The sequence below is a fragment of the Pipistrellus hanaki genome (assembly GCF_964339955.1).
Source record: "Pipistrellus hanaki genome assembly, chromosome: 4".
NCBI lineage: Eukaryota > Metazoa > Chordata > Mammalia > Chiroptera > Vespertilionidae > Pipistrellus > Pipistrellus hanaki.
The window spans coordinates 31,279,112-31,305,391 of NC_140506.1; the positions used below are offsets into that span (position 1 = coordinate 31,279,112).

Below are 26,280 nucleotides of genomic sequence, written 5' to 3' on the forward strand. Positions count from 1 at the left end.
ATTCATCTTTCTACCTTACCTTGTTCCAAGTATTGAATGAACATTTTCAAAGAGTAAATCTAAACTCAAGGGATTAAAAACTCACCACCACTAAAGCTATTTAAAAAATGATAGTCTTAGTCAAAGAAAAAAGGGGAAAAATTTCCAGTTTTTTAAACAATGGCATTATTGAGAAAAGAATCTTTCTTTGCTCCTTTTGTCACCAGGACACATGTCAGTGGTAGTTGCATCAAAGGGCAGCATGCTCTGTAAAGAGATCTCAGCTCCTCGTTTATGATCAGGCATCATACAAGTCACAGTCACAGTGCGTGACTATAAGCCACAGTAGAAATAAATGTACTGTACTCCATTGAGAGCTAATCTGTCACTTAATGCACCCAAATTCTCACTCCAGTTGTTACTTTGCTGCCTTGGCTTTGAATGGGTCCTATCCATTTTCAGAGCCTGGGTTTTCTCCAGAGAGGAAACTCTTTGGGGAAATCAACTTATAGGCCAATGAGACAAAATACAGAAGCCCTTTTGGCCTCCCAGAGAAAGTATTAAGGCGTTACCAATGTAGGCACTAGTTACTTAGTATAACATGAAAAGGAAACAATGTAAAATGGTGGGATATCAAGCTGTAATGCTTTTATATATGCATTGGAAGACATTTTTAAAATTGAATTTATTTGGGCTTATATTTGTTAATAACATTATATAAGTGTAAGGGGTATAATTCTATAGCACATTATCTGTATATTGTATTGTGTGTGTTCCTCATCCCAAGTCATGTCTCCTTCCATCACTATTTACCCCCCTCCCCCAGTGTTATAAGGTGGTCACATAACTTCACTCTGGTTTGTTTCAGTCATCCTGTTCGTCCCAGGAGAAGTTGCACCAGTTACCATACCAACCAACGCCAGATGAGTTACACTTCTTATCGAAACATTTTTGTACCACCGAAAGCATCGCCGCGGAGAACAGGTGCAGGAACACCCCCATGCGCCCCCGTTCCCGAAGTCTGAGGTGTGTAGACCCAATTGGAAAATGTTGCTTAATCGGATTGCCTCTTTTCAGTCCTTTCAAGGGAAGACTTTTGGTCCTGACATTCATGTATACGTTCATTGATTTGTGAACTGCTATAACTACAGTGTGATTTTCCCATCTGCACAGGATGTTATTAATTACCATTGAAAGAGGTCGTGTTATTTTTCTTTCAAATTCTTACAGCTCTTACGAATTGCTGTAGTAGCAGTGATTGCAGGGGCTAAAGGGTCTATAAGACCTCCTAGCCTTTGGAAATTTCAGGACGGTCGAATTATGGTGCGAGAGGAGTTAATAATTTAAGAGGGAGAAGTTGGGCTGAAATGAAGGCAGCACATTGAATTCACATGTGGATTTAGATTCTACATTACGGAAGCCTTCTGAGAGCTTTCGTACTTTTCTCCAGGGTTTTGGACAAACTGTTAGCAATCTGTGTCCCTTGAATTTTGTGGATGCCCAATGTAGTTCACATTTTTTGACAAAAAACAGAGCCAGTTTTATTTTGATCTCATTTCAGAAGTCACAGTCTGATGGTTGAGTAAGCAGACTCTAAAACAGAGATGGGGAAGTTTAGGAGGAGCGCTTAGGATCCACCCTTGCGGAAGGAGGAGAAGCAGCATGGGGCACAGGGAGATGTGTAGCTGCCACACAGGCTCACAGTGACATGACCCATTAGAGTTGTACCTCCAGGCCCAATGGCCCTTCCTTTACATCTCTGCCTCAGTCACTGGATGTAACACCCACCCCCAGGAAGGGCGTGGCCTAGAGTGAGGTGACTCTGCAGCTGAGGCCATCTCTGAAGCGACCAACCCCTGCCCAAGCACCTGCAGGGGGATCGGGCAGCCATCTCTGGGTCCACCAAGTACCAGACCTGATAGTATAGCATTGGTGCCCTTTGACATATTAAGGTTTTATTATAAAAAATATTTTGTCAGGAGTACAATTGAATATTAAAGTTTACTCAGAAGGGATTTCCCCCCCCTCTATATTCTTCATATTTAGTATCATACACTGATAACAAATATCACATTTGGTAATGTAGGATGTGTTAGAATATTTTGAGAGATGGAGTATAAAAACAATTGTATGGCTGCATTTAATGACATGTTACTACACAGCTACCCTTTCATTTTATGAAAGGAGTTTCTAGGATCTCTAGTGCAAACTGTGTTCTCCTGGGAATGTAGATACTCACAGGGAAGTTGCAGAACTACCTACCACTAAGAAGGAACACAGACCTGCTACTGAAATAAAGAAAAATGCACCACATTGTATGCCTGTTTCATCTTGTACACAACGCCCGCCTCAGCATCCCAAATAAATGTGTGCTAGGCTAGAAAATGGATTTCACTGCTGACACCTGTGCGTGGAAGGCTCCTAACGCTCTGCAGTGGGCCGTGGCGGAGCGCAGGTGTATGATAAAAGTGTGAAATTAGACACTTCCACGTGGGCCTGAGGTTGTTTTTGTGGCCACCCTATTTGCTTTTATAATGATTACAGTTCACTAACTGGTTCCCAGAACTCATGCACAAGTGCATGCTCCATACGGAATGTAAGCTCAGTTTAAGACAGTTTCCTGGGTTATTCATGCAGCTGTAATTAATATGTGGCATTCCACTTCTTGAACTTGCTTTTTGAATCCTCATGAGGTGTCTCTATGCTTGTGGGAAGGTATGTGTGCGCTAATGAATGATTTTGTAGTTTAGTACCTAATACATTTGTTTGTTTGTTTTTTACAAAGGTTGTATAGTACTTTTGATGCAACCAATTGTTTATAAATAAAAGGCTTATTTTCATTTCACGCTGTGGCAAGTTTAAAAGGGTAATTTGCTTTGCTTGCAGCCCTGGACGTTCTCCCGCCTGCTGTGACCATGAAATAATTATGATGAACCATGTCTACAAAGAAAGGTTCCCGAAGGTAATGAGCTGAATTGAAGGTGCCTGGCATTGGAACAAACAGGCACTGTAGGTTTAGAGTCCGGAAGGTGGTTGTAAGGGATGGAATGGTTCAATCTAGAAATGACCCGCATACAACAGTACAGCCTCTTTAGAAAGAATCACTAAACATGTTTACAAACTGCTGAGAGCTAGCCACACAGCCTGGTGCTGAACTGGCCCCAAGTGAGTCCTGCTGTTTGTAGCACCACTGGGGCCTCGACCCTGGTGCTCTTCATGTCCATGCTCTGGGCCCGCAGTCTTGTTAAGCAGAGACTATGTTCTTCCTTAGAAGCCTGGTATGGCATGGAGATATATATATATATATATATATATATATATATATATATATATATATATATATATATTTAGCTTAATGTCTTGTTTTTATGACTTCGTATCTCTTTACCAATTGCACACGTAACCTTTTTAGTGCCATGTTCCCCATTAGAGTGACAAAAGGAATTTTTAAATTACAATATGTTTGTTTTTCATTTTAGAGAGAGAGGAAGGGAGAGGGACAGAGAAACACTGATGTGAGAGTAAAACATTGATCTGCTGCCCCCTGCACACCCCCTACTGGGGGTCGAGCATGCAACCCGGGCATGTGCCCTGACCAGAATCAAACCCAAAGCCTCTTGGTGTATGAGACAGAGCTCAGCCAACTGCGGCACACCGGCCAGGGCTTGCAAAAGGGATTTGTACTGAGCCTGAGAGGCTGGGTGAATGGCTGTTGCCAGGCACCCTGGCTGCACGGAGCTGCTGTCGGACAGTTTCCGACACCTCATTTCCATGGCTTTCCCACCAAAGTGTCCTGCACATGTGGGAGAAGGCAAATTTCTCTGTTTCATGTGTCTCCAACCCCCCCCCCCCCCCTTACAGAGAACAAAAGGAAATCTGGCTTCATAGATCAGGAGTAGAGTACTTATTTTTTGTAATGAACCTAACATTGATGCCATCGATTAAAGCCATTTCAGCTATTTATCACATGTCACTGGTTCCCCGGGGAAGCGGGTCCTGACTGTAGTTAATATGGGTTAGGACTTCAGAGGGGGCAGGGGGCAGAGGGAACCTCCCTGATTAGGCAGCCAACAGTGAGGAGTATTGACCAGGCAGTGGGGATCATGGACGGGGGAAAGGACATTTTAGATTTATGCTACCGAGGGGACCCCCTGGGCCTTTTGCACATGTCTGGCAGCTTTCTGAGGAAAGGATCAAGGAGGTGTAAGATGCTGATTCCTGGTACACAGTTGGCCTGCTCTGTGGGGCTCCGGTGACAGCCCCGATGGTGGAATAGGGAGAAACAGAGCCATTCGATACTTTTGACAGTGTCTTTAACAGAACTGAAGATCTGAAATGAAAGCATAACATTTCACAGAGAATAAGTTACCTGAGGAGAAGGTTGCATGGACCATTTTACATTTGATAGGGCATAGGAAAAAAGTAATTATTGCCCTGGTTGTTTGTTTTCCTTCCGTACCTCAAATCTTCCGTCCACAGGGTGTGACTTCTTTTTTCCCCCCCAAATAAACTTTTTTTTTAAAGAGCAGTTTTCAGTTCACTGCGAAATTGAGCAGAAAGTACAGAGTTCCTAAATACTCCCTGACCCACACATGCACAATCTTCTCATCAATATCCCCCACCAAAGTAGCCCCTCTGTGACAGTGGATGAGCCTGCAAGGACACGTCACCATCACCCAAAGCCCTTTCTTTACATCAGGGTTCACCTCCGTGCTGTACATTCACGGGCTTTGAGGAATATATAGTGATGTGTGCACCATTGTAGTATCATTCAGAAACGAGGCTTCTTTCAAATTTAATTTCTAGAATCATATTTAAAAGCGTAAGGAAGTCTCTGAAAATGCAAGAGAAGCGTGATGATTGAATTGTCCAGATGTGCGTGTCCTTGTTACATCTGTGTGTGCACATCTCCTCTAAACAGGCCACCGCGCAGATGGAAGACCGTCTGAAGGAAATCATCACCAGCTACTCCCCGGACCACGTGCTCCCCCTGGCAGATGGGGTGCTCAGTTTCACTCACCACCAGATTATTGAGCTGGCGCGAGATTGCTTGGATAAATCCCACCAGGGCCTCATCACGTCCCGATACTTCCTTGAATTGCAGCACAAATTAGATAAATTGCTACAGGAGGTAAGGACCGCACGGTGTATAGATTTGCTGACTTATTTTGCCTTTCCCCTGGGAGGGGGGAAACATTTTATCAGAGCATTTGCTTAACAAGTTTTAACCGTGCAATGGAGTTCATATTCCAGGGAAGCAAAAATGAAGCAGGGAAAAAAAATACCACCTGATTGCTACTTGCCATAAATGGGTTCCGGTCCTCATTTATAGTAATAGAAAGTTAATGTAATAACCTTTACAGGAACCTTGGGATCCAACAGCTCATGGCTTCAGGATAAGTTGATTGTGAAGGATTTTGAGGCAACGATTCCCCCCATCCCTTAGCTATAGCATTATAAATTGCCTGAGTGCATGTGTGTTATTTGATGATGCTATCAAGCTCTAATATCTGGAAAAGCTAAATGGAAAATTGTTGCCTTCTTCCAGGCTGTTGTGTCCTATTAATTAACCTGCATGTGGTATTGGGCGGTAAATGGCGGCTTAGATTTTCATTAGTGTCAGTTCTTCTTCTAACGAAATATCCAATTTCCGAAATGATAGGTAAACACAGGCCTTGTCTAGGTCTAACTCCTGCAGGCCCCACTCCTGATAATCCCCAGGACCGGAAGGGAGTGTGCACGGTGGAATGGAATTACTGCTTAATGTTGCTATTCTGATTGAAATTGATAAGCCACAGCCTACAAGGAAAACCTATTTAGCCTGTAGAGTAGTGTATATTGTATTTCTGTATCTCATAGGGAATAAATTATGCCTATGTAAACATAATCGAAGATGGTTTCCTGTAAGTATGAATATGCGAATAATTGCATGAAGCCGAAGGAAAATATTAGCATCTTAGCTATCTAGAAATTCATCTGTCCTTGCCCCCACAGAATTTAGTTGTGGCAAGATGAGAAGATCCCTCTTTGGGTAGCAGCAATTATTTTATTCCTTTTCCCATCCTAATCTCCCAACTGAGTTTTCTCATCTCTGTTCCCATTTCTCACTTTCCAACTTATTGCAACCACTAAGGCAGTGTTTCTCAGACTGACTTTGGGGATGAATACATTGTTTTATTTTCTTTTTTATTTTTTGGTGTTGATTTCCAATTTGATATGGACCAATTCTCCTGTAAATTAAAATGAAAATTAATTTACAGACAGATGATCATGCATTTGGGTCCCAGCGTGTAGAATTGCTGTAAGGGTTGCTTATTCTCAGTCATTGCGCTTCTCTCATCACAGACTGATAAGGGCTCGTGGACTGGTCCCAGTCTTCAGGCCACCATTTGAGTAGCATTGTACTAGGACATCAGCCTGTGTGGGCAGAGATATTGTCTGTTCTATTCACCTAGGACAGTGGTCGGCAAACTCATTAATCAACAGAGCCAAATATCAACAGTACAACCATTGAAATTTCTTTTGAGAGCCAAATTTTTTAAACTTAAACTTATTCTAACGCCACTTCTTCAAAATAAACTCGCCCAGGCTGTGGTATTTTGTGGAAGAGCCACACTCAAGGGGCCAAAGAGCCGCGTGTGGCTTATGAGCCACAGTTTGCCGACTATGGACCTAGGATAAGGTGCAAAGCAGGGGAGGGCTCAGTCCACATGTGCAGAATAACTGGCTTCTGACGCACTCTCACTGAAGTCACTGATATGAGTTCAAATCCTCCCTCCTCTTCTATTACCAGGCTCAGGCCCTCGTCCTTACTGGTCTGCCCCCTTCTATCCCTAATCCTTCAAATTCATGCTTCTGTGCAACTGCAAGAACATCTACCTAACATCCTTTAGTGGCTCTGTTCTGCCTACAAGTAAAAACCATAACTGGCCTGTGTCACACTCCTCATCTCAATACATTTAACCACGATACACTGGATTGATCTGTTTTGGGGCCTCAGTTCACCAACATGCCATGGGCTCTTTGAGGGCCAAGATCATCCTCAAATCATCTCTAACTCCCTGGCACCTGGCCCCGTGCCTGATGTTTACTTGGCACCTCAGTAACTGGGAGGGAGGCAGGTGGGAAGAGGAGGATGCGTGTGTATGCATGCCAAAATATCCCATCCCTTCTGATCTGTTGTCAGGTAACCTAATTCTGCTCTTCCTTTTAATTAAGTCAACTTCTGGAAAATACCTTAAAAATTATATTTGTTAAACAGAGCCTTTCTAAACTGAAGAGGCCTCTGCAAGATACTCTTTCTGAATTCTATAATTACTAGCTTAGTCCTGTTTTTCCTTCCATCATGGACATTCCCCCAAAAAGGGTACAATCAATACAAAAAACTGCTTACACTGAAATCTTGCACTTAATTTTGTTTCTGTATGAGAGACCTGACAGATTGTTCATGGCAATTAAAAAGTCCTAGGGTTTCAGAAATCATTGGAATGGACCAATAATAAATAAACAAATGTTGATTTTTAGAGAAATTTCTTTTTGGGGGCAGAGAAGTATGTGTACTTGTGGCATAAAGGGCATTGTTGGGTCTGAATAAGAATGTCTTCTTATTTATCTTTGCCGATAAACATTTCCTTCAGTCCTTTTGTGAAAATCAGAGCTATCTTCACAATCGCATTCACAATGTCCTTTCAGAGTTTGGCGCTAAAAGGTCACAGGGGAACGTACCCTTTTTGGATAAAGCAGAATTTTGGGGACTTGCTCTGCCTTCCCCACAATGCACTGCTGTCAGTTCCCAGCTGTGGCATTGTGTGCCCGCCTGGCTTGTCTCCGAGCCACTTTTCCCATTGTCATTCTCTTGCATACCCAAACCAGGTCTCCCTAGGTTTGGGAAGCTTGATTTAACTGATGCCTTTTAAAGCACTGACATCTAGGTCAGTTCCTGATAAATGCTTTTATGTCACCATTCTTTTTTTTTTTTTCCCCACTTAGGTGTACTTAGCCAAAGAAAATGAAATACATAGGAAGCTATAACCTGCCCTCAAATAAGGCTCTCAGTATTTTTTACAGTGGCCAACACTTAAAATATAAACAAAGGTATCGGTGAGCATTGGAGCTTGTTGTTGGCAGCCAAGAATATATTATTCTTCTCATGCTGTGTGTATGGTTCTGATTGGAGTTATTTTATTTTATTTTTTAAATATATTTTATTGATTTTTTACAGAGAGGAAGGGAAAGAGATAGAGAGCTAGAAACGTCGATGAGAGAGAAACATCGACCAGTTGCCTCTTGCACAACCCCTACCGGGGATGTGCCCGCAACCAAGGTACATGCCCTTGACCGGAATCGAACCCGGGACCTTTCAGTGCGCAGACCGACGCTCTACCACTGAGCGAAACCAGTTTCGGCTGATTGGAGTTATTTTAACGAAGCTTCCCCATTAATCCTCAATAATGTTGGGAGGTAAAATATTATCTGAGTTAATATAACCCATTGTATGTTTTGGTCTTATTATAGCTAATAATTCTGAGAAGTAAGAATAGAATAAATGGATAATTATTATAGTTTTTATTGGAATTTGTGTAATCTAAACTGAATATTAAAAAAAATTCTTAAGATACAGAATTCTTATTTCTCTTTGAAGAAACTAACAAAACATGCAGACTTTTTAGATTTTTTTTTGCATTTCTGGTTTTATAAATTAGTAATTATTACAGTATCTAGCCCAAATTATCAGGAAAAAAAGTTAGATGGAGGCCCCAGCTGGTTTGGCTCAGTGGATAGAACGTCGACCTGCAGACTGTGAAGGATCCTTGATTCCAGTAAAGGGTACATGCCTGGGTTGCGAGCTCAATCCCCAGGAGAGGGCAGGCAGGAGGCAGACGATCAATTGATGTTTCTAACTCTCTCTCCCTCTCCCTTCCTCTCTGAAGTCAATAAAAATATATATATATTTTTTAAAAGTTAGATGGCTCAAGTGGTTGAGTCTACCTGTCAACCAGGAAGTCACGGTCCCATTCCCAATCAGGGCATATGTCCAGGTTGTGAGCTCAATCCCCAGTATGGGACATGCAGGAAGCAACCAATCTATGGTTATCTCTCATCATTGATGGTTCTCTCTCTCCCCTTTTCTTCCTCTCTGAAATCAATAAAAATATATTTTTTAAAAAGTTAGGTGAGGATATTTTATTTTATCTTAAGGGTAAACTATGAAGAAGACATATAACCACATTTTTTGGCACTCCGCTATATCTTTTTATTATAAAACAAAAATTGGAAAGAACACTTAAAGATAGATTAAATATTATGTATATCTCCTTATGTATGTTGCAGCAGTCTTTCTGGTTACCAGGACCTATAGTTATAGTTACTAGTTGGTTTGCTTTGAACACATTCTATTCTAACATTATTCACCAATGGACATTTTTTTTTAATGTTAGCTGTTTTGCTTTTGCTGGTATATGATTTTTGTATCTACATTTTAGAAACTTGCCTTTGAATTGGTGGTTTAAATTCAGTAATCATATTACTGCTAAATAGACCCATTTTCAAATATAACCAATTCTTTCTATGGGAAGGCTGATTCTTGTCAGAATAAAGCACCTTTAGTAATGATTCTTAAATACTTATTACCATGTGCAATTATATTCTGTTGTACCAGCATCACCTTGATTTTTCAATCCTTAGAGAAAAGTAAATCATAAAAATTTAAAATTAAAAAAAGCATAAAAGTAAACATGCATAGAAGTTTACATTTAAACTTCTTAAACTTTCATTTGAGGTCTCCTTGGATACAGATTTACCTCATTTCTTCAAGAAAATGGCACTGAAAATTAAAATGCTTCTAAATAAACGGAGTTTTGTCCTCAGGCTATTTGTTGTGCATAGACTGCACATGTAGGCAACATGCATAATAAAATTTTAAAAGACTTTAAGTCAGTTAAATTTTATTGAGTTCCATGCCTAGGTACTATTTATTCAGTAAGTGAAATCGAAATCATATGTATGTATCCAAGTTTAAACATTATCCACCTAACATTGGAAAAAAGAAATGCACACTTTGTACATGTTATGAAATAACTAATGTATATTGTATATATGTAAAATGTCTTTTGTGAATGTGTTAAATACCCATCGTCTGGGTTGGAAAAATGGTCCTTCATTCACTCTGTTAGCGGTTTCCTACACGTAAGATGTTACATCTGGAAAATCAGATTCCTTGGCAGCTGCCCACTCTACTTATACCACAGACTTAATGTGTCGTAAACTTTTAATGTCTCCTTCATTCATGGTTCACATTAGGGGCCCTAACATTTGATTTTTAACAGAGAGAATTAATCAAAGGTTTGCAATTAAAATTTAGCTAATAGAGCCATTTTGGAAATATAGAAGTTTAATAGTGTCCATTTATGTAGAGCTAATGTCCGCTTATCAATCTTTTAAAAGTATTTTCTAAATCGCTTAATGTTTGAATATTTGCAATTATCTAATTAGCATACTTTGCTGAATTTCTTTTCTGTGTAATGGAGCAACTCTGTATCATCATTCTTGCCATAGGCTCACGAACGGTCAGAAAGCAGTGAGTTGGCTTTCATTAAACAACTAGTCCGGAAGATCCTGATTGTGATCGCCCGCCCCGCTCGGTTACTGGAGTGCCTGGTAAGTTGCCCCTAGAGGTGACTCCATTATTGATTGTTAATTGTGGAAAAGCCATGACCCTCAGCTCCAGTTCCCTTTGGCTCCAAAGACCAGGGCTCAATAGAGTCCGTGGGAACTATAATTGTGAACGTTTCCGATGCCATCCATTTGTGGTTTGTTTTCTGGCTCTCAGTAAGAATTCTAGGACTTGTGCTGTATGAAGTGATAGTCACATCACATTCTGACCAAACTTAAGAGCTGAACATGAAACATATGCCCCACCTTATCTCCTTGTAACTACTCTGTTACTGCTGATTTAAACTCTTGCTGAATTGCTTCTCGGCCTTTTGGCTAAGATCAAGTGTAAACTCTTGCTGAGCCTCACTTTTTGGGCGTTGCCCAGATGCAGAGAGACAGAAATCAGAGGCATGATGTATGGTAACCTATGGTTGTAATTATTATTTGTTTGTTAAAATTCGGCATGTTAGAAATGTGTTCTGGTCAGCAGCCCATATGGGAGAACACAATAAGGCCTCATCCAGATCTGAAGACATGACTTGGAGATGAGTTCATTTTATCAGGCTGTTTTGGGGGGTTTTTTGGTCAGTAATTATTTTTCTGTTTTAAAACTTCTGTTTTATTTTATGTAATTCTCATTGAGATTTTTATGAAACACTGAACAAATATGAAGCTTTGGACATAAGAATGGTTTTCAAAAGAGCTGAGCATACTATGAACATGAACTGTTAATTGCATTAGCCATTAAAATATTTTATAACTCTGTGTGCAATACAACTTTTCAGAATTATACATACCCTCACCACCACCACACAGACACCAACATTCATACCTTTTTATAATAGTGACATGTTCACAGCCCCATTAATATATCGGGTCTAGTAATAATTAATGTCGTTTTTGAACATTCATTTAAAATCTTGCTTGGCGTTGACTTGTATTGACATAACCTTCAAACACGTGGTATCTACAGAACGTGTGAAGTGCAATTAACAAGTTTTGCTTGAAAAAGTTTGTGTTTGGTTTGGTTTTTGTTGCAAAACTAGGGCTAAGAAGATGGCGGATGAAGAGCATATTCGGCACTGCATGCTTTACGAGTTCCAATTAGGAAGAAAAGCAAGTGAGGCTGCAAAAAACATCTGTAGTGCTCTTGGTCAAGATGCAGTTAGCGTCAGAAAATGCCAGCATTGGTTTGAGAAATTTTGCGAGGGAAATTTTTCGTTAGATGACAAGAGTGGTCGAGGCCGTGTGTCCAATTTTGATCAAGAAGCTCTTCAAGCTCTTTTGGTGCAAAATCCTCAAATTACCCAACAAGAGCTTGCGACAACTTTAAATTGTTCACAAAAAACAATTTCCAATCAATTGCGTGCACCTGGCAAAGTCCAAAAGTTTGGAAAATGGGTTCCTCATGAGTTGACCGACAACAACCGTAATCAAAGAGTCACAATTTGCAGTTCGCTCCTCTCTCATCAAAACCGTTTGCCATTTTTAGAGCAAATTGTTACCGGAGATGAAGAATGGGTGCTGTATGTTAATTTGAAAAGGCGGCCTCAATGGTTGGACAAAAATGAGGCTCCGCAGCCCACGCCAAAACCTGACTTGCATGCGAAAAAAGTGATGTTGTGTGTTTGGTGGAATTTTAAAGGAATTCTTCATTATGAACTTTTACCATCTAACCAAACCATTACAAGTGCAATGTATAGTGCCCAATTGGAAAGGTTAGCCCAAGCTTTAAGAGAAAAAGAACCCGCGCTGATTAATCAGAAGGGCGTAATTCTTCACCACGATAACGCACGACCGCATACTGCAAGAATCACTGCTGAAAAACTGCGCCAGTTGGAATGGGAAGTTCTCCCTCAACCTGCATATTCTCCTGATATTGCCCCTTCCGATTACCATTTGTTTCGTTCTTTGCAAAACTTTCTTCTTGGAAAAAAATTTAATAATGAAGAATGCCTCAAAAATGCATTGACCGAATTTTTTGCATCAAAATCACAAGAATTTTACAACAGAGGGATTAAAATGCTTCCTGAGCATTGGGCACAAGTAGTAGAAAACAACGGCAACTATATTGTTGATTAAATTTTGTTGTATTGTTTAAATAAATTTGATTTAAAAAAAGTATGAGAAAACGACATTAATTATTACTAGACCTAATATACAAATGCAGAGTGAGATGTGGCAGAGGAGAAACCTTGAGAAAGGTCTGGGAATTGTGGAGGAGGCCTCTCCATCGGTTGCCAGGAGCCTTAGAGCTACAGAAGCAAAAGGATCACTTGGCACTGAGTAGTCTTGGGAAAGATAAAGGTGCAAAAAGACTGATGCCTCAGGAGAGGAGGAGATTGTGTGACTGGCAAATGTGGGTAGAAGCAAGACTTGTTATTCATTCTCCTGGTGAACCTTGTGCACCACGTGTGTGTACCTCCTGCAGTGATTTAATTTGGGGGGAGATACTATTGAGCATTAAAACTTATTTCTCTGGACAGCTACAGATAGGCTCAGAGAAGATCTGGCCTTAAAAAGGAAGTGAATCTTTTGCAGTAATCACTCCTAATCAAAAGAGAGAGAGAGTAAAGGCATAGCCTCTCAAAGATAGAAACAAGTGAATGCAGAAGTAGATTTTAAAATGTTGCTTTCAGAACTGTTTAAAGTCCAGCCGAGACTGGAGTTTCTGAATTTTAGGGATGTGTCTCCCACCAGTGGTCTTCTCTGTCAGTGGCTCTCACCAGTGGTCTCATCTGTCAATGTCTTAGGTCTGTCTAAGGCACCGAGTGTCTACGTTGGTTTGGCTTTTTTTTATTTTCAGAAAGCTTTTTTAATATGTCCTTTATTTATTATTTTTCTTATTAACTTTCTCGTTTTAGTTTCTTTCTTTGATCACCATTTATCTTAGAAACTCTTTAAGTAATTGTCAGGTGAAATCCTGAGATTCCAAAGTTGCATGCTTTTGGGACATTAATCAAATTAGGAAAAATTCTGGAGGGGAAAAAATCTAGGAAGTATAACTGAAAATAGCAACTGTGCTTTAAATCTGGGAGCATATTGTTTATAGCACATAAATCCTTCTAGAGGGATGTGATTCTAAAGCTTTTGACTATGTGCTAGACACCACAGACATCAAGGGAAGTAAAAATACATAGGAAAAATGTGCTACCGGTTTTTAAAAATAGACAGAGGTAATTGGAAGCACTAACTTTGCATTTTTCTTTCACATTATATGAATGTTAATGACTTAATTTTAGAGTTTACTGATAAAAAGTGATAATTTTGAACTTTTTCCTCCTAATATCTTTGGACACCCCTGTACTAAGGGAGTTTCTGGCAAAATCTTTGACAAAGTATGTTCTAACATTACTTGTTTGGTGTGTGGCTCTTTGTGGGGAGAGAGAAACTGGATCTTTTGGATGAGATTCCCAGATTTTAAAACTTTGCTAAAGAGGCACAATTAAAAATTCAGACATGTTTATTTTCAGTAAGATAGATATCTTAAAAGTGGAGATAGTACCTTCAAAGTTGCATTACAAGGACATTGGGAATGGTTATTTTATCTGGATTACTAAGTATACAAATGTATTGTCTCAGAAAAAAATGAATAGTCTTTGAATATGAAGGGAGAATTATAGACTTTTTAAAGCCATTTGCCTCCTTTCTGCCTAAATAATCCACACCCATGTACACCTAGCAGTTACTTGTGGATGGGACTTTTGTAATAAAACCTTAAACAGTTTTGACTCGAAGAAGTGTCCATCTGTGTTTGTCTTCTGCTAGGAATTTGACCCTGAAGAGTTTTACTACCTGCTGGAAGCAGCAGAGGGCCATGCAAAAGAAGGGCAGGGCATTAAAACGGACATTCCCAGGTACATCATTAGCCAGCTGGGACTCAACAAGGACCCCCTGGAAGGTGAGTACCCTGGTGGGGCTGACCTTCCACTTGCTTATGCACTATGACCTCAAGGAAGAACTTAATGACAAATCTTTCCTTTTTTTTTTCCCCCTCAAGTTTTGGTTCTATCTATGGAAAAGTCCAAATTTGGGGACTAATTGTTATTGAAGGAAACAGGTACAAGTTGAGCCTTGAGGAGCAAGTGAGCATGCCCCATTCCTTTGTGTTTACCTAGGGCAGTGGTTGGCAAACTATGGCTCGCGAGCCACATGCGGCTCCTTGAGTTTTTAGCAAAGGCCAGCTTAGGAGTACCCTAATTAAGTTAATAACAAGGTACCTACCTATATAGTTTAAGTTTAAAAATTTAGCTCTCAAAAGCAATTTCAATCTTTGTACTGTTGATATTTGGTTCTGTTGATGAATGAGTTTGCTGACCAACAACCTAGGGTACGGGGCCCGCCCTGAAATCCTCGTGGCCTGTTGGCTTGACATTGCCCAAGTCCCAGGAGGTTAGATTTCAGTCTTCCCAAGTATTTTTCTCTCATGCAAAGCTCAGTTGAGTTCTTCTCAAGGGTGCTTTTAATCTTGAAAATGTTGCTAAATAAATTAATTATAACTAATATAAAAGTGACATTTAAATTTAGAGTAATTTGGGATTAAGTTAACTGATGATAGATTGCTTCAAGTCAGGAACAGTGTTGGTAGATACAGTTTGCTTACTTGTCCCCAAAAGACCTGAACAATAGTAATATAAAAGAGAGCCAGGGGGTGTTTTTTAAAGCTTACATAAGGATTTATGATTGATTCAAATAAAAAATACAAGCCTAATGCTATTAAATACAAAGAAGAGGAAGCATTCTCTTTGCAATTTTTTTGAAAATCAAATAGGGGGCAATAATCCCCTACCTTTTCCTGCTCTTTATTGTTTGGGATTGTCGTTTGAAACATTTAGGTTATACACTGTCTAAAATGACTCACAATCACAGACTCCTTCATTCAACATCGTCTTCCAGGTTCATTACCTGGAATTTGCAAACAGTGTTTGTCATGCTAACTTGTTTGTGATGAAGGTAACTGAGCACAGACATCTGTCCATCAGCAACCAGGGACCTTGCTGCTCTCCGCCCTGCTCCTCTGGGTGGCCCTGCTTTGTTTGCACTTACGGCCGTCGGGGTCTTTGCTTCCAGGGAAACGATGCACACATTCCTGGGAGATAACACCAGGAAAATGGTTACTGTACTGACAGCAGTGCCACGACAGACTCAGCACTTATCAGAGACGGGTGGCTGCCGCTCTGAAGCATTCCCCGGGGAGAGATTTCCCCCCGTGGCTTTTAAATTACCATCTTTACCTTTTTGAATCATGAGTCTTCAGAAATGGTTTAAATCAATGAAATAAAAAGGGCAGATGTTTAATGGTATTTAGATGAGTTTTAAAAATCTCTTCAGGCATTACAAAATGATGCCTCAGGTTCCTGCTTCAAAAGCTGACTCTTGGTTCCATCCCATTACTACCCACTGCTTACAAATAATATGTGTTTCCCAGATAATAGTTATTTAGCAGAAATTCTATTTAAAACAGAACCATTTTTTAATTTATTTTTTTTTATGACAATAATTGGAGTGGGGGAGGCTGTCAAAGTAGATTATGGTGACTCTTCACGCTGGAGAAGTTGTCTGTGTCAGCCCTGGAATTGTAGGCTCAGAGCTCTTCAGTTTTCTCAGCTGAAGAGCAGTAAATAGCACTGTGGGCTCACCGTTGGTGGGTATATAATCTCAGGCCCATTTATATACCTTCACAAAGTCTAAAAAATTAATAGTGATCATTGACCAGTTTTGAGTTCAGTAATACAAATTGGTCCATAAGAATTGTTGTTGTTGTTTTTTTTTTAACTCTTGACACAATTTTCTTGATGCATATCTGAGGATAGTTTTTATTTTTTTTAATCACTCAGAATGTGATTAAAATGAACTGATCCACATTTGCTTCCCCTTCTTGTCTATACTAATATACCTGAAGTCTGACCTTTGATGTGCAGAGTGAGGGTCTGGAGTGGGCCTGCCCAGAACTTGCCCTGGCAGCCAGCATTGCAGGCTGTGTGACCTTGACCATGCTAATGAGCCTGTTTGTGCCTTGGTGTTCTTTTCATAAAAATGGGGTCATAGTGGTTACTATTCAGAGAATTGTTTTCAGGGTTACATGAGTTTATCTCTGGACCCAAGAGATAGTAATGCTGAATAAATGTGAGCTGCTGCTACCATTTTATTTAAACCATATTACAATCGCTTCTTTCCTGGAAAGCCCCTCCAACTGAATACATTTTAGTTCACCTCCTTGTTCATAAATCTGAAATGCTAGTCACATAGGATGTTGACAGCATTTGAATGACACAAGGAAAGCATACACTTTGTACTGAGAACTCATTTTTATTCTTAAACTTTCCCTACAGGGGAACTGAGAAAGCGAGTGTCAGTCTCCAGTTATTGTCAAATCTGGAGTTTATTTTTATCCAGAGGCAACATTTCACTGTTGTTTTGCTTCATGTCTTTATGTGTAAGATATGAAGCAAAAAAGGTAATTATATTTATAAGAACATAAATTTATGAAATAAGAGCCTAAGAAATAATTTTAGATGCATAGAAAAATATATAACTAAAAACTGAAACTTTTTATTATACATGTTCAAGTTTGAAAAATAATATTAGAAAATGCAAATTACCTGTGATCCTACCACACAGAGATAACCCCTACCAAAGTTTGGGAGAAAATTCTTTCATCTTCTTTTTTTAATAAAACATGCTTTTTAAGTATAAAAATCTAAATGAATAGTAAACTGAATTAGATTTGAGTCTTCATGGTTGTATCCCAGTGTAGGTTTAATAACTAGACAACTTTGTCTCTTTTAATTAGACCACCATGGTAACACCTTTGTCTCTCTCTTTTTTTTTTTTTTAAAGTATATTTTTATTGATTTTTTACAGAAAGGAAGGGAGAGAGACAGAGAGCTAGAAACATCGATGAAAGAGAAACATTGACCAGCTGCCTCTCGCACACCCCCCACTGGGGATGCGCCTGCAACCAATGTACATGCCCATGACCGGAATTGAACCTGGGACTCTTCAGTCCACAGACCGACGCTCTACCACTGAGCCAAACCTGCTTCGGCACCTTTGTCTCTTTTAACTAGACTACTATGGTAATAAGCTGGTGTCAAAAATGTGGCATCCAGCCCAGGATAAATTACATAATATACTCAGTAATATTAAATGACCATCAAAAGTCAGTGAGTCAACATTCTAAGAGCTTCACATGTATTATCATAAAAGTAATACTCATAAAAAGCTCATCTACTGATGGACACTTGGGGTGCTATTAAAAACAATGCTGCCATGAACGTAGGGGTCTATATATAGTACTGTTGCCATCTTACAGAGAAAGACCCTGAGGTTAGAAGGTCACTAATAAGGTTGATAGTGGTGGTAACCGACATCTTTGCATCCCCAGGTCCCTCTTAACCACTTAGTATTTTCTCTCTGACAAACTGCAAATTCTTAGTGTACTAGGAGCTCTATCTCTTAGTGGACATGAAGGAATGGAAGAAGGGATGCTAACTACAACTTGAGAATCACCTCTGAGCTTAGTCAGTGCTTCTTTGATGCCTGTCAGAGCCTGGGAAGACTTGCCTCTTTTGGATGTCTGATTATAAATAATCTCAGTCGTTGGCCCCCAAACCGGTCCTAAGCTGTGGTGGTTGTGTTAGGCAGTGAATCCTGCTAGCTAAAGCAGAGGCCCAGCTCTAAGGTACCTGAGTCTAGGTGTTCATAAGAAGTGAGGCTCCATGGAACTACATCAAACTAAAAAGTTTTTGCCAAGCAAAGGAAATCATCAAAAAAATGAAAAGAGAACCCACTGAGTGGGAAAATATATTTGCCAGTAATACATATGATAAAGATTAATATTCCAAACTTATAAAGAACTTATAAAACTCAACACTAAACACACACACGCACACACCCCAATCCAATTAATGAGTGAAATACCTGAAAAGACACTTCTCCAAAGAGGACATACAGACGGCCAATAGACATGGGAAAATTCTCAACATCACTAATCATCCGAGAAATGCAAGTCAAAACAACAATTAGATATCTCCTCACACCTGTCAGAATAGCTCGCATCAATAAATCAACAAACAACATACGTTGGCAAGGATGTAGAGAAAAGGAAACCCTCGTACACTGCTGGTGGGAATGCAGGCTGGTGCAACCACTGTGGAAAGCAGTATGGAATTTATTCAAAAAATTAAAAATGGTACTGTTGTATGACCCAGTGATCCTACTTTTAGGAATACACCTGAAGAAACCTGAAATACTGATTTGAAAAACTATAAGAACCCCTTTGTTCATAGCAGCATCATTTTTAGTAGCACCCCAAGTGCCCATCAGTAGATGAGTGTATAAAATAGCTGTGGTACACAATGGAATACTAGTTGGCCAGGAAAAAAGAAGGAAAACTTACCCTTTGTGACAGCGTGGGTGAACCTGGAGAATATTATGCTAAGTGAAATAAGGCAGTCAGAGAAAGACAAGAACCTATGATTTCACTCATATGTGGAATCTAATGAACAAAATAAACTAACCAACAAAACTGAAACAGACTCAGATACAGAGAACAGACTGGCAGTTGTCAGGGGAGGGGTTGGGAAGCGGATTGAAAAAGGTGAAGGGATTCAGAAAAAATAAAGTAAACAACACTTAATGACACAGACAACAGTATGGTGATTGAAGGAGACTTGACTTGGGATGGTGAACACACAATGCAATATACAGATGATTAAAAAAAAAAAAAAATAAGAGAGAAATGAGGTTCCAGGGAAAGACTTGTCATGAACAATTTCCAAATGTCAGTTGTTGGCTCTTGCCATTTTGAAGATTTTTCTATGGATTCATTAGGACATAGAGTACATTCTTCTTTTTTTTCACATTGGAAAAATTATTTTTTCCATTGTTTCAGCATGTATTCTTGCCTAAATGCAATTGCCCTATTTTTCTTAAACTTTACTGTTTGTTTTCACTTAGAAATGGCTCAGTTGGGAAACTATAGTAGCGGGACAGCAGAAACACCGGAAACAGATGAATCACTGAGTGTAAGTATCTTTCTTGATGAAATATGATGTTAGTTTTTCTGATTATGACATCTGGAGACTTGGGATGTGTTAATTACTTTATTTGTTCAACAAATATTCATTGTGCATTCCATGTGTAAGGCACTAGGCACGAAATTTTAGCCCCTCCTTTCAAAAAGAAGGGTTTTTGCTTCCAGTGAAGTGATGCATTCATTACTGGGAGATAATAAAATACAAAGAAATATGCAAAAACAGTTAAAATGATAAACTTGAAGGAAATCTATGAAGAAAAAGGGCTATGTGCTACTAGAACATAACATGAAGAGATTTACCTTAGTCTTGACAGTTCCAAAAGACACTTGCGATTGAGATGTGAGGTGTTACTAGGATGGGAAAGGGCAGAGGGAACATAGCGGGCCGAGGGAACACCACAGGCAAAGACTGACGCAAGGGAGCAAAGTGCAGCTGAGGACTAAGAACAAGGGACACTGCAGAGACTGGGGAGGTTGGTTCAAAATGGACTCGGAAGTCCTTGTTCATCTTTGTCAATTTTTTCTTTTAAAACAATGGGAAGTGATTGCATTTTGGAGGAAATATATGGGTGTGTGAGATAGAGGGGGGTCACAGGGAGATGACCCAATCTGAGTTCCAGCTTGAAAGAAATCACATTGATTATAAGGAGCAGGCAGGGGTAACATTGGGAAGCCAGTGAAGAGACTGATGCAGCGCACAAGTGAGAGGTCCCGGATGCTCTGCTGTTCTCCCTAATTTTGAGCATCAGAAGAGGAATCAGGTGGAGCAGGCTGGGGTGATCAGGAAAGAGGGGCAGCCATGTAACCTAAGAATCAAGGTTCTGGAGTCATACTATATGATTTGAAACCTGGCTCCATCTCTTACTAACTGTGGGTTCTCTCTGTGCCTCAGGGTTTTGTGCGTGTGTTTGTTTGTTTTTCTTCAGAATAGATAGAAAAGTTTAAAGGAGGTAGTTTATGTAAAATGGTTAGGACAGCAGCACTTAGTCAATGTTAAATGAATGGTAGCCCTTTTTGTTTATTTCATTATAACTGTCATGATTTTGAATGTGTTGAAATTGAAGTCCCTTTGAGACATCCAAGAGCCATCAAACTAGCAGCTATGTACAGGGTGTAGTATCTTTTGGCACTTGGAGGGGGCGTTTTAGGGAGCCGTCTGGATGACGTGGGAGTCATCCATTGTCATAATGAGGTCACTTTCAAGTAGGGAAGAGTTAAGGAGACAGGTTGGCCCAGTCTTGAATTATACTTTCTGATGTGCAGCATTGGCAGGTGATGGCTAGATCCAGGTCCTGTGGCCAGAGGCCATGGGAAGATAGAGGAGAGAGTTGGTCATTTGAGTTGAGGAGGTCAAGTAGCCCAGAGGCCAGGATGTTATGGGAGTTATCTGTGTAGACATTGACGGCATCCAGATGGTGAGAGAATGTGGGCAGAAAGATAGGTGAGAAGATGAGTATCCAAGTCTTGCAAAAATGAGTGGATGACAGGGTCAGCGATGACAGCTTTCAATGGGGGAGGCTGGTGTTTCTTAGATTATGGGAAAGGAATTCTGGGTTCTGCAGTAGGAGCAAAGGGGCTGGTAACACCCTCTCTATGCTAAGAATACATGGAGTATGAGAAAACAATTTTTAACAGCACTTTTTTTTGTTCTTATCCTTTGAACTTAAAGTGTGAAGAGCTCTCTTTCTGAACACTGAGGTTAAACTATGGCCAGATTTATGGTATGGAGTTAAAGAGAGGCAGACATTCTATGTTTGGGTGTCCCATTGGTCGCCGACTACCTTTTCCAAGCAAGAAAGGCTGCCACAGAAATGAAATAGCTGTGCTCTGGTCGAGGACAGAGAAGACACAGCATCTGTGGCCCAAGGAAAGCCACTCTAGCCTAGTTCTTTCCTGGCCAACTGAAGCCAGAGGGAACTTAAATCTCAAACTTTAAAAGACTAGGACAAGGCTAACCTGAATAGAGGTGAAATAAAATTGGGAATTTTCAAAAACTTAATGGCTTCAGCTCCTGGAAATGTGGTGCACTTAAGTGAAACTTAGATACTGCTCTAGAAAATTGATCTTTGAAGCTGTCCTTCAGGTTCCTGTGCTAGAATACGGCTCTTCAAAAATATTAAACAATAAAGCATGTAATTAAAATATTACTGATTTGGCTATGTTCTTGAATTCTCAACTATTTTTTAACTTCCATATTTTGTTTCCAAGAGCTCAAATGCTTCCTTGAAACTTCAAAGGAAACCTCGGGAAAGTGATTTTGAAACAATCAAGTTGATTAGCAATGGAGCCTATGGGTGAGTAATTAAAGAAAACTCTGTTGTATTTTAACACACTAAAGTACGTATTCTTCACCTTTAGCTTATGACAAATAGATGTTTATAGGGACTTTAGTTTTTACATCACTGCTTATTCATTGATAGGTATAATATGTAGCAAAAATCATTTTTTACTGGATACTTCATCAGAAAACATATCAGGCAGCCTGAGAGTTATTTTAGAGGATCAGAAAGGATGAATTCAAAAGTAAAGATTTATATAAAGTAAAAGAAATATTGTATACCAGTATATGCCTGTTTCTGCCTCCTTTACTCTGCCCTTTTGGGTTCAGAAGTAACAGTCTCTTGGTTGAAATAGATTTATAAATGAATATATGTTTAGATACCCACACACATACACACCTAGATATAGTATACTAGAGGCCTAGTGCACAAGTTTGTGCACGGGTAGGGTTCAGCTTACCAGCCCTGATTGCCATGTGGGCCAGGGGGAGGGGCTGCAGGTAGTTGGCAGGCCGGCCCTGCCCCGCCCCCTGGCCAAACTCTAGTCAAGCTCCTGGTGGAGGGGACAATTTGCATATTACCCTTTTATTATATAGGAGGATATGTATCTGAAATATATATATTAGCATCTGAATAAAAATAAATATGTCTGAATATGTCTAAATTAACATTTGGCATTCCTGCTTGAGAATTAACCAGTTCTTCCTCTCTGACCAGCATTCAACCTAGTAGAGAAGTATTTAAATAGAAAGGTTGGTTGAAAATTAAGAGCAATACATTTCTTTGAGTCTTTATATTACACCAGGATTGTTTTTCAGTTAAACACTGTGTTATATAATCTGATGACATTACTGGTCCCTCTTCCTTAGTTCATGTTTATAGACATGAGACTTTATTCTCATGGCAAAGGGTCAATAGTGACATGATCCTTCTGAGTTTCTAATAAATAGTTTAAAAGGGTAATTAATACACAAACTATGTCCTGATCCATTTTAGATGGCCCAAGAGCTCTAGTTTAATTAGTATTAATCCCAGTTCCATCTGTATATGGAAAGCAATAAACAATCTCCTAGACATTTATTGCCATTTATCACATACATGAGCAGATGAGATAAAAGTGATTTTTGTTGTGCCACAAGGGATGTTTCTCCTTACATTTTTTTTTTTTTTTTTTTTTTACCTCTAATATTTTCCACACCATTAACTTAGTGAAAAAAAATATTTGTGGTCTTTCCTATGCTTCACTGATTTGCTTTCAGGATATGTCAAGTGGCATATTTCCTGATGTGGCTTATAAATGCTCTCTTGTGAGGTTTGTTTGTTTTTGGATACTTTCTGTCCTTCAAGAATTTCATTGAAACTTAAGAAGATTATTTTAGCATGCAGTTATTTGTGGGTTTTGTTTATTATTTTAGTTTTGGGGACCCTATTAGGATTTTGTACTTCACTGGGGAGAAGGCTGGACTTTGATTTAATGGGTTGATGGTTTGAGCACTGCTAGGTTTAATTGGCAGTGGAATTCTGGAATAATATGATCTGTGAAGCACCGTTTTTATGTAACGTGGGCATAGATCTTAGCAGTATTTGGAGTTCTAATTGGTTGAGTAAACTCATTTGTAGTGCAGTTAAATCCCTGTATAGTAGATGAGGTATATCACACTTTGGGGAATGGCCGGGAATATACAAGAAGTTAAACAAGCTATGAATCAGTAAACACCCAGGATGCAGGCCAAGTCATTAATGTGCTCACAAGCTGCCTGTAGGAGCCTCTCTCAATCAACTAAAACTTTCTTTCCGTCAAAACCAGTTTGGCTCAGTGGATAGAGCGTTGGCCTGCAGACTGAAGGTTCCTGGGTTCGATTCCGGTCAAGGGCATGTACCATGGTTGCGGGCACATCCCCAATGGGGGATATGCAGGAGGCTGCTGATCAATGATTCTCTCTCGTCGATGTTTCTAACTCTCTATCCTTCTCTCTAATAAATCAGTAAAATATAAAAACAAACACAACGGCAACAACAAAAAACTTTCTTTCCTCTTTGGCTCTTCTCAGATTTAATCTCTCATTACATTTTTGACAGATTTTCTTTAAGTAATAATTATTTCTCATTTGAATTTGAATGGAGCTATGCCCATTGGTCCACCCAGTCAAAGTGCTGATTGCAGGCTTCTCTGGCTGCTTAACAAGTGGACCCTCAGAGGGAATTTTTAGTAGACACCGCTGTGACAGTGTTGCGTTCACTTCAGTGACTCACAGTGACACTGATTTTGGGAACCGGTTGTGCTGAGAACTAATCCTCTCATTAGGACGAGCTTCTTCCTACACGTTGTGGTTTTTTCAGCATCCTGCTTAGTGACAATTCATATCTAAAACCAACTTGCTAATTTGATAAGCATCTGATTTCCTTCTCTGTTTAACAGCTTGACTGCCTGACTGGAAATTAAACATCCCTTCTTGTCAGTGTGGCTACTTTGTAGAAAGCCAATGCTCAGTGTGTGCCGCGTCATCCTGTTTCCTGATCTATGTTGTCTCCCACAGGAGCCTGTGGGCAGTTGATGTTACTTCCTCTTGGCCGGGGCAGGAGGGGCTGGGGCAAGGTCATGGGCACTGACCCCACGCAGAGCTGTTTCCGGACATGAAGTGTTTTTGTGCAGGCTAGGGGGAAGGGATTCAGGTGCTTCTGGTCATCTTAATTGTGGTGTTGAAGTCTTCAGTTGAGCACTTGCACTTGGGTTTGTAAATTACAACTTTGAATGTTTATAAAGTGAAAGCATAAAATTGACTGAAAATTCTAAAGAGTAAAAAACACTAAACTTGAAAGGCACGTTTCTCCCCCACTTTGCTTTCCTTCTAGCCTTGACACAGTTGTTCTCTTTTAACCTCCAAGGCCAGGAGATGTGCCCTGTGACAAGTGCCTCATTGCTGCACACTCTCCCCCCCTCCCCCCCCCCCCAGCCTTTCCTCTCAGCTTTCCTCCAGCACCTCCACTCCCATTCCCACGTGCAGCTTTGTGTGTACAGACTCACACCCTAGGCTCTCGGATTCAGGAATAATTTTATATGCATCAGACATTCACACTCCTGATAGGACGGATTCATTCTGCTCCAGATCCTGTCAGCACCTGATTCCACCCCCCAACACACACCTCAGTTCTGCACGGGTGGAGCGGAGTTTGGCCCAGAGAGAACTCAGGCCCCAGGCATCCCTGCTCTCCACATCACTTCCCACCCTTAAATTTTCCTATTTCACAGGGAGGTCAGTGTAGGAAAAGAGAGATGCAGCCTTTTCAAAGAAAACTACCTTGGGGCCAGAAAGCAAAGGGGTGTGGGGCTGAATCACTTCACTCCAGTGTTATCATCTAGGGAGATTTACAGCTCTGCTTAACACTGTTAGATTATCTGTCTATTGATTACTATCTGACTCTCTGTTTCTCCTTTTCAATCTCTCTCTCTCTCTCTCTCTCTCTCTCTCTTTCTCTCTCTGCTCTCGCTCTCATTCTCGCCCTCGCTCTCGCTCTCGCTCTCTTTCTCCTTACTTAAAGTAGAGTTGGAACCTTGATTAACCAGAAAGGTGTATGTGAAAGACATCGATTATTATTAAATAAACAAATGTCAGCACTAAGAAATAATCATCCTAAAGCAGTACAGACACGTAAAAATGAAGAACATAAGACAAAAGAAATTCTAATTAAGAAGTCTAGTTGACTTTTGCAACTTGATCAAGATACGTGTGTCCTGAGGCAGAGATAGCTCAAGCTGCCTAAAGGATTAATTTCACTTGGTTTAGGTCCATTTCCTAAGGATTAGCTGATCATTTTAAGCACATCATAGCAAGGGAAAGCAGAAAGTCAAACCAAACGTTATGAACTCAAAATCTGAGAAGAAAGGTTGCAGCCATTTTTCACACAGTGCCACCAAAAACCTTGTCTGGATGGCCGTTAAGTGGGGCCTGAGGCAGCACTCTCTTCTGCTCTTTCATAAAATTGTGTACACCTCCATTCTTCTTCCTCTGCTCCCTGTTGCTCTTAGACACACTGCTGAACAGTTATTCATGGAAGAAATGGTGATGCTTGACAGAAAATCAAAATAGCAGCCTTCTGAGAGGCCAGCAGTGGAGTTAGTGATGTCACATGTCTGGGTCCTCAGCACCAAAGCCTGCTCAGAATTAAATATTGAAAGGAGAGGTGGAAAGTAAGCTCTGTTCCAATTACTCTCCTGGATAGGCAAGTGATAATATAAGGATGCTATCTTTCTTTTAACATTATGATTTCCAAATTTCATTAACTATTTCAAAAACTCCTCTTCGTGGCAGCATTTGTTTACTGGTGCTT

At 40.1% G+C, this 26,280-nt stretch overlaps 1 protein-coding gene across 15 annotated transcripts in view; it reads left to right on the forward strand.

The window, feature by feature from the left end:
- Nucleotides 1-26,280, forward strand: part of MAST4 (microtubule associated serine/threonine kinase family member 4) — a 508,313-nt gene that overhangs the window by 438,922 nt on the left and 43,111 nt on the right. For all 15 annotated transcript variants that reach the window (XM_084880866.1, XM_084880860.1, XM_084880867.1 and 12 more), the window contains 7 exons: nucleotides 848-1,005; nucleotides 2,866-2,941; nucleotides 4,901-5,110; nucleotides 10,534-10,635; nucleotides 14,401-14,533; nucleotides 19,594-19,661; nucleotides 21,881-21,966. In XM_084880866.1, the coding sequence (XP_084736992.1) occupies nucleotides 848-1,005; nucleotides 2,866-2,941; nucleotides 4,901-5,110; nucleotides 10,534-10,635; nucleotides 14,401-14,533; nucleotides 19,594-19,661; nucleotides 21,881-21,966 (833 nt within the window). The remainder of the gene's footprint in view (nucleotides 1-847; nucleotides 1,006-2,865; nucleotides 2,942-4,900; nucleotides 5,111-10,533; nucleotides 10,636-14,400; nucleotides 14,534-19,593; nucleotides 19,662-21,880; nucleotides 21,967-26,280) is intronic.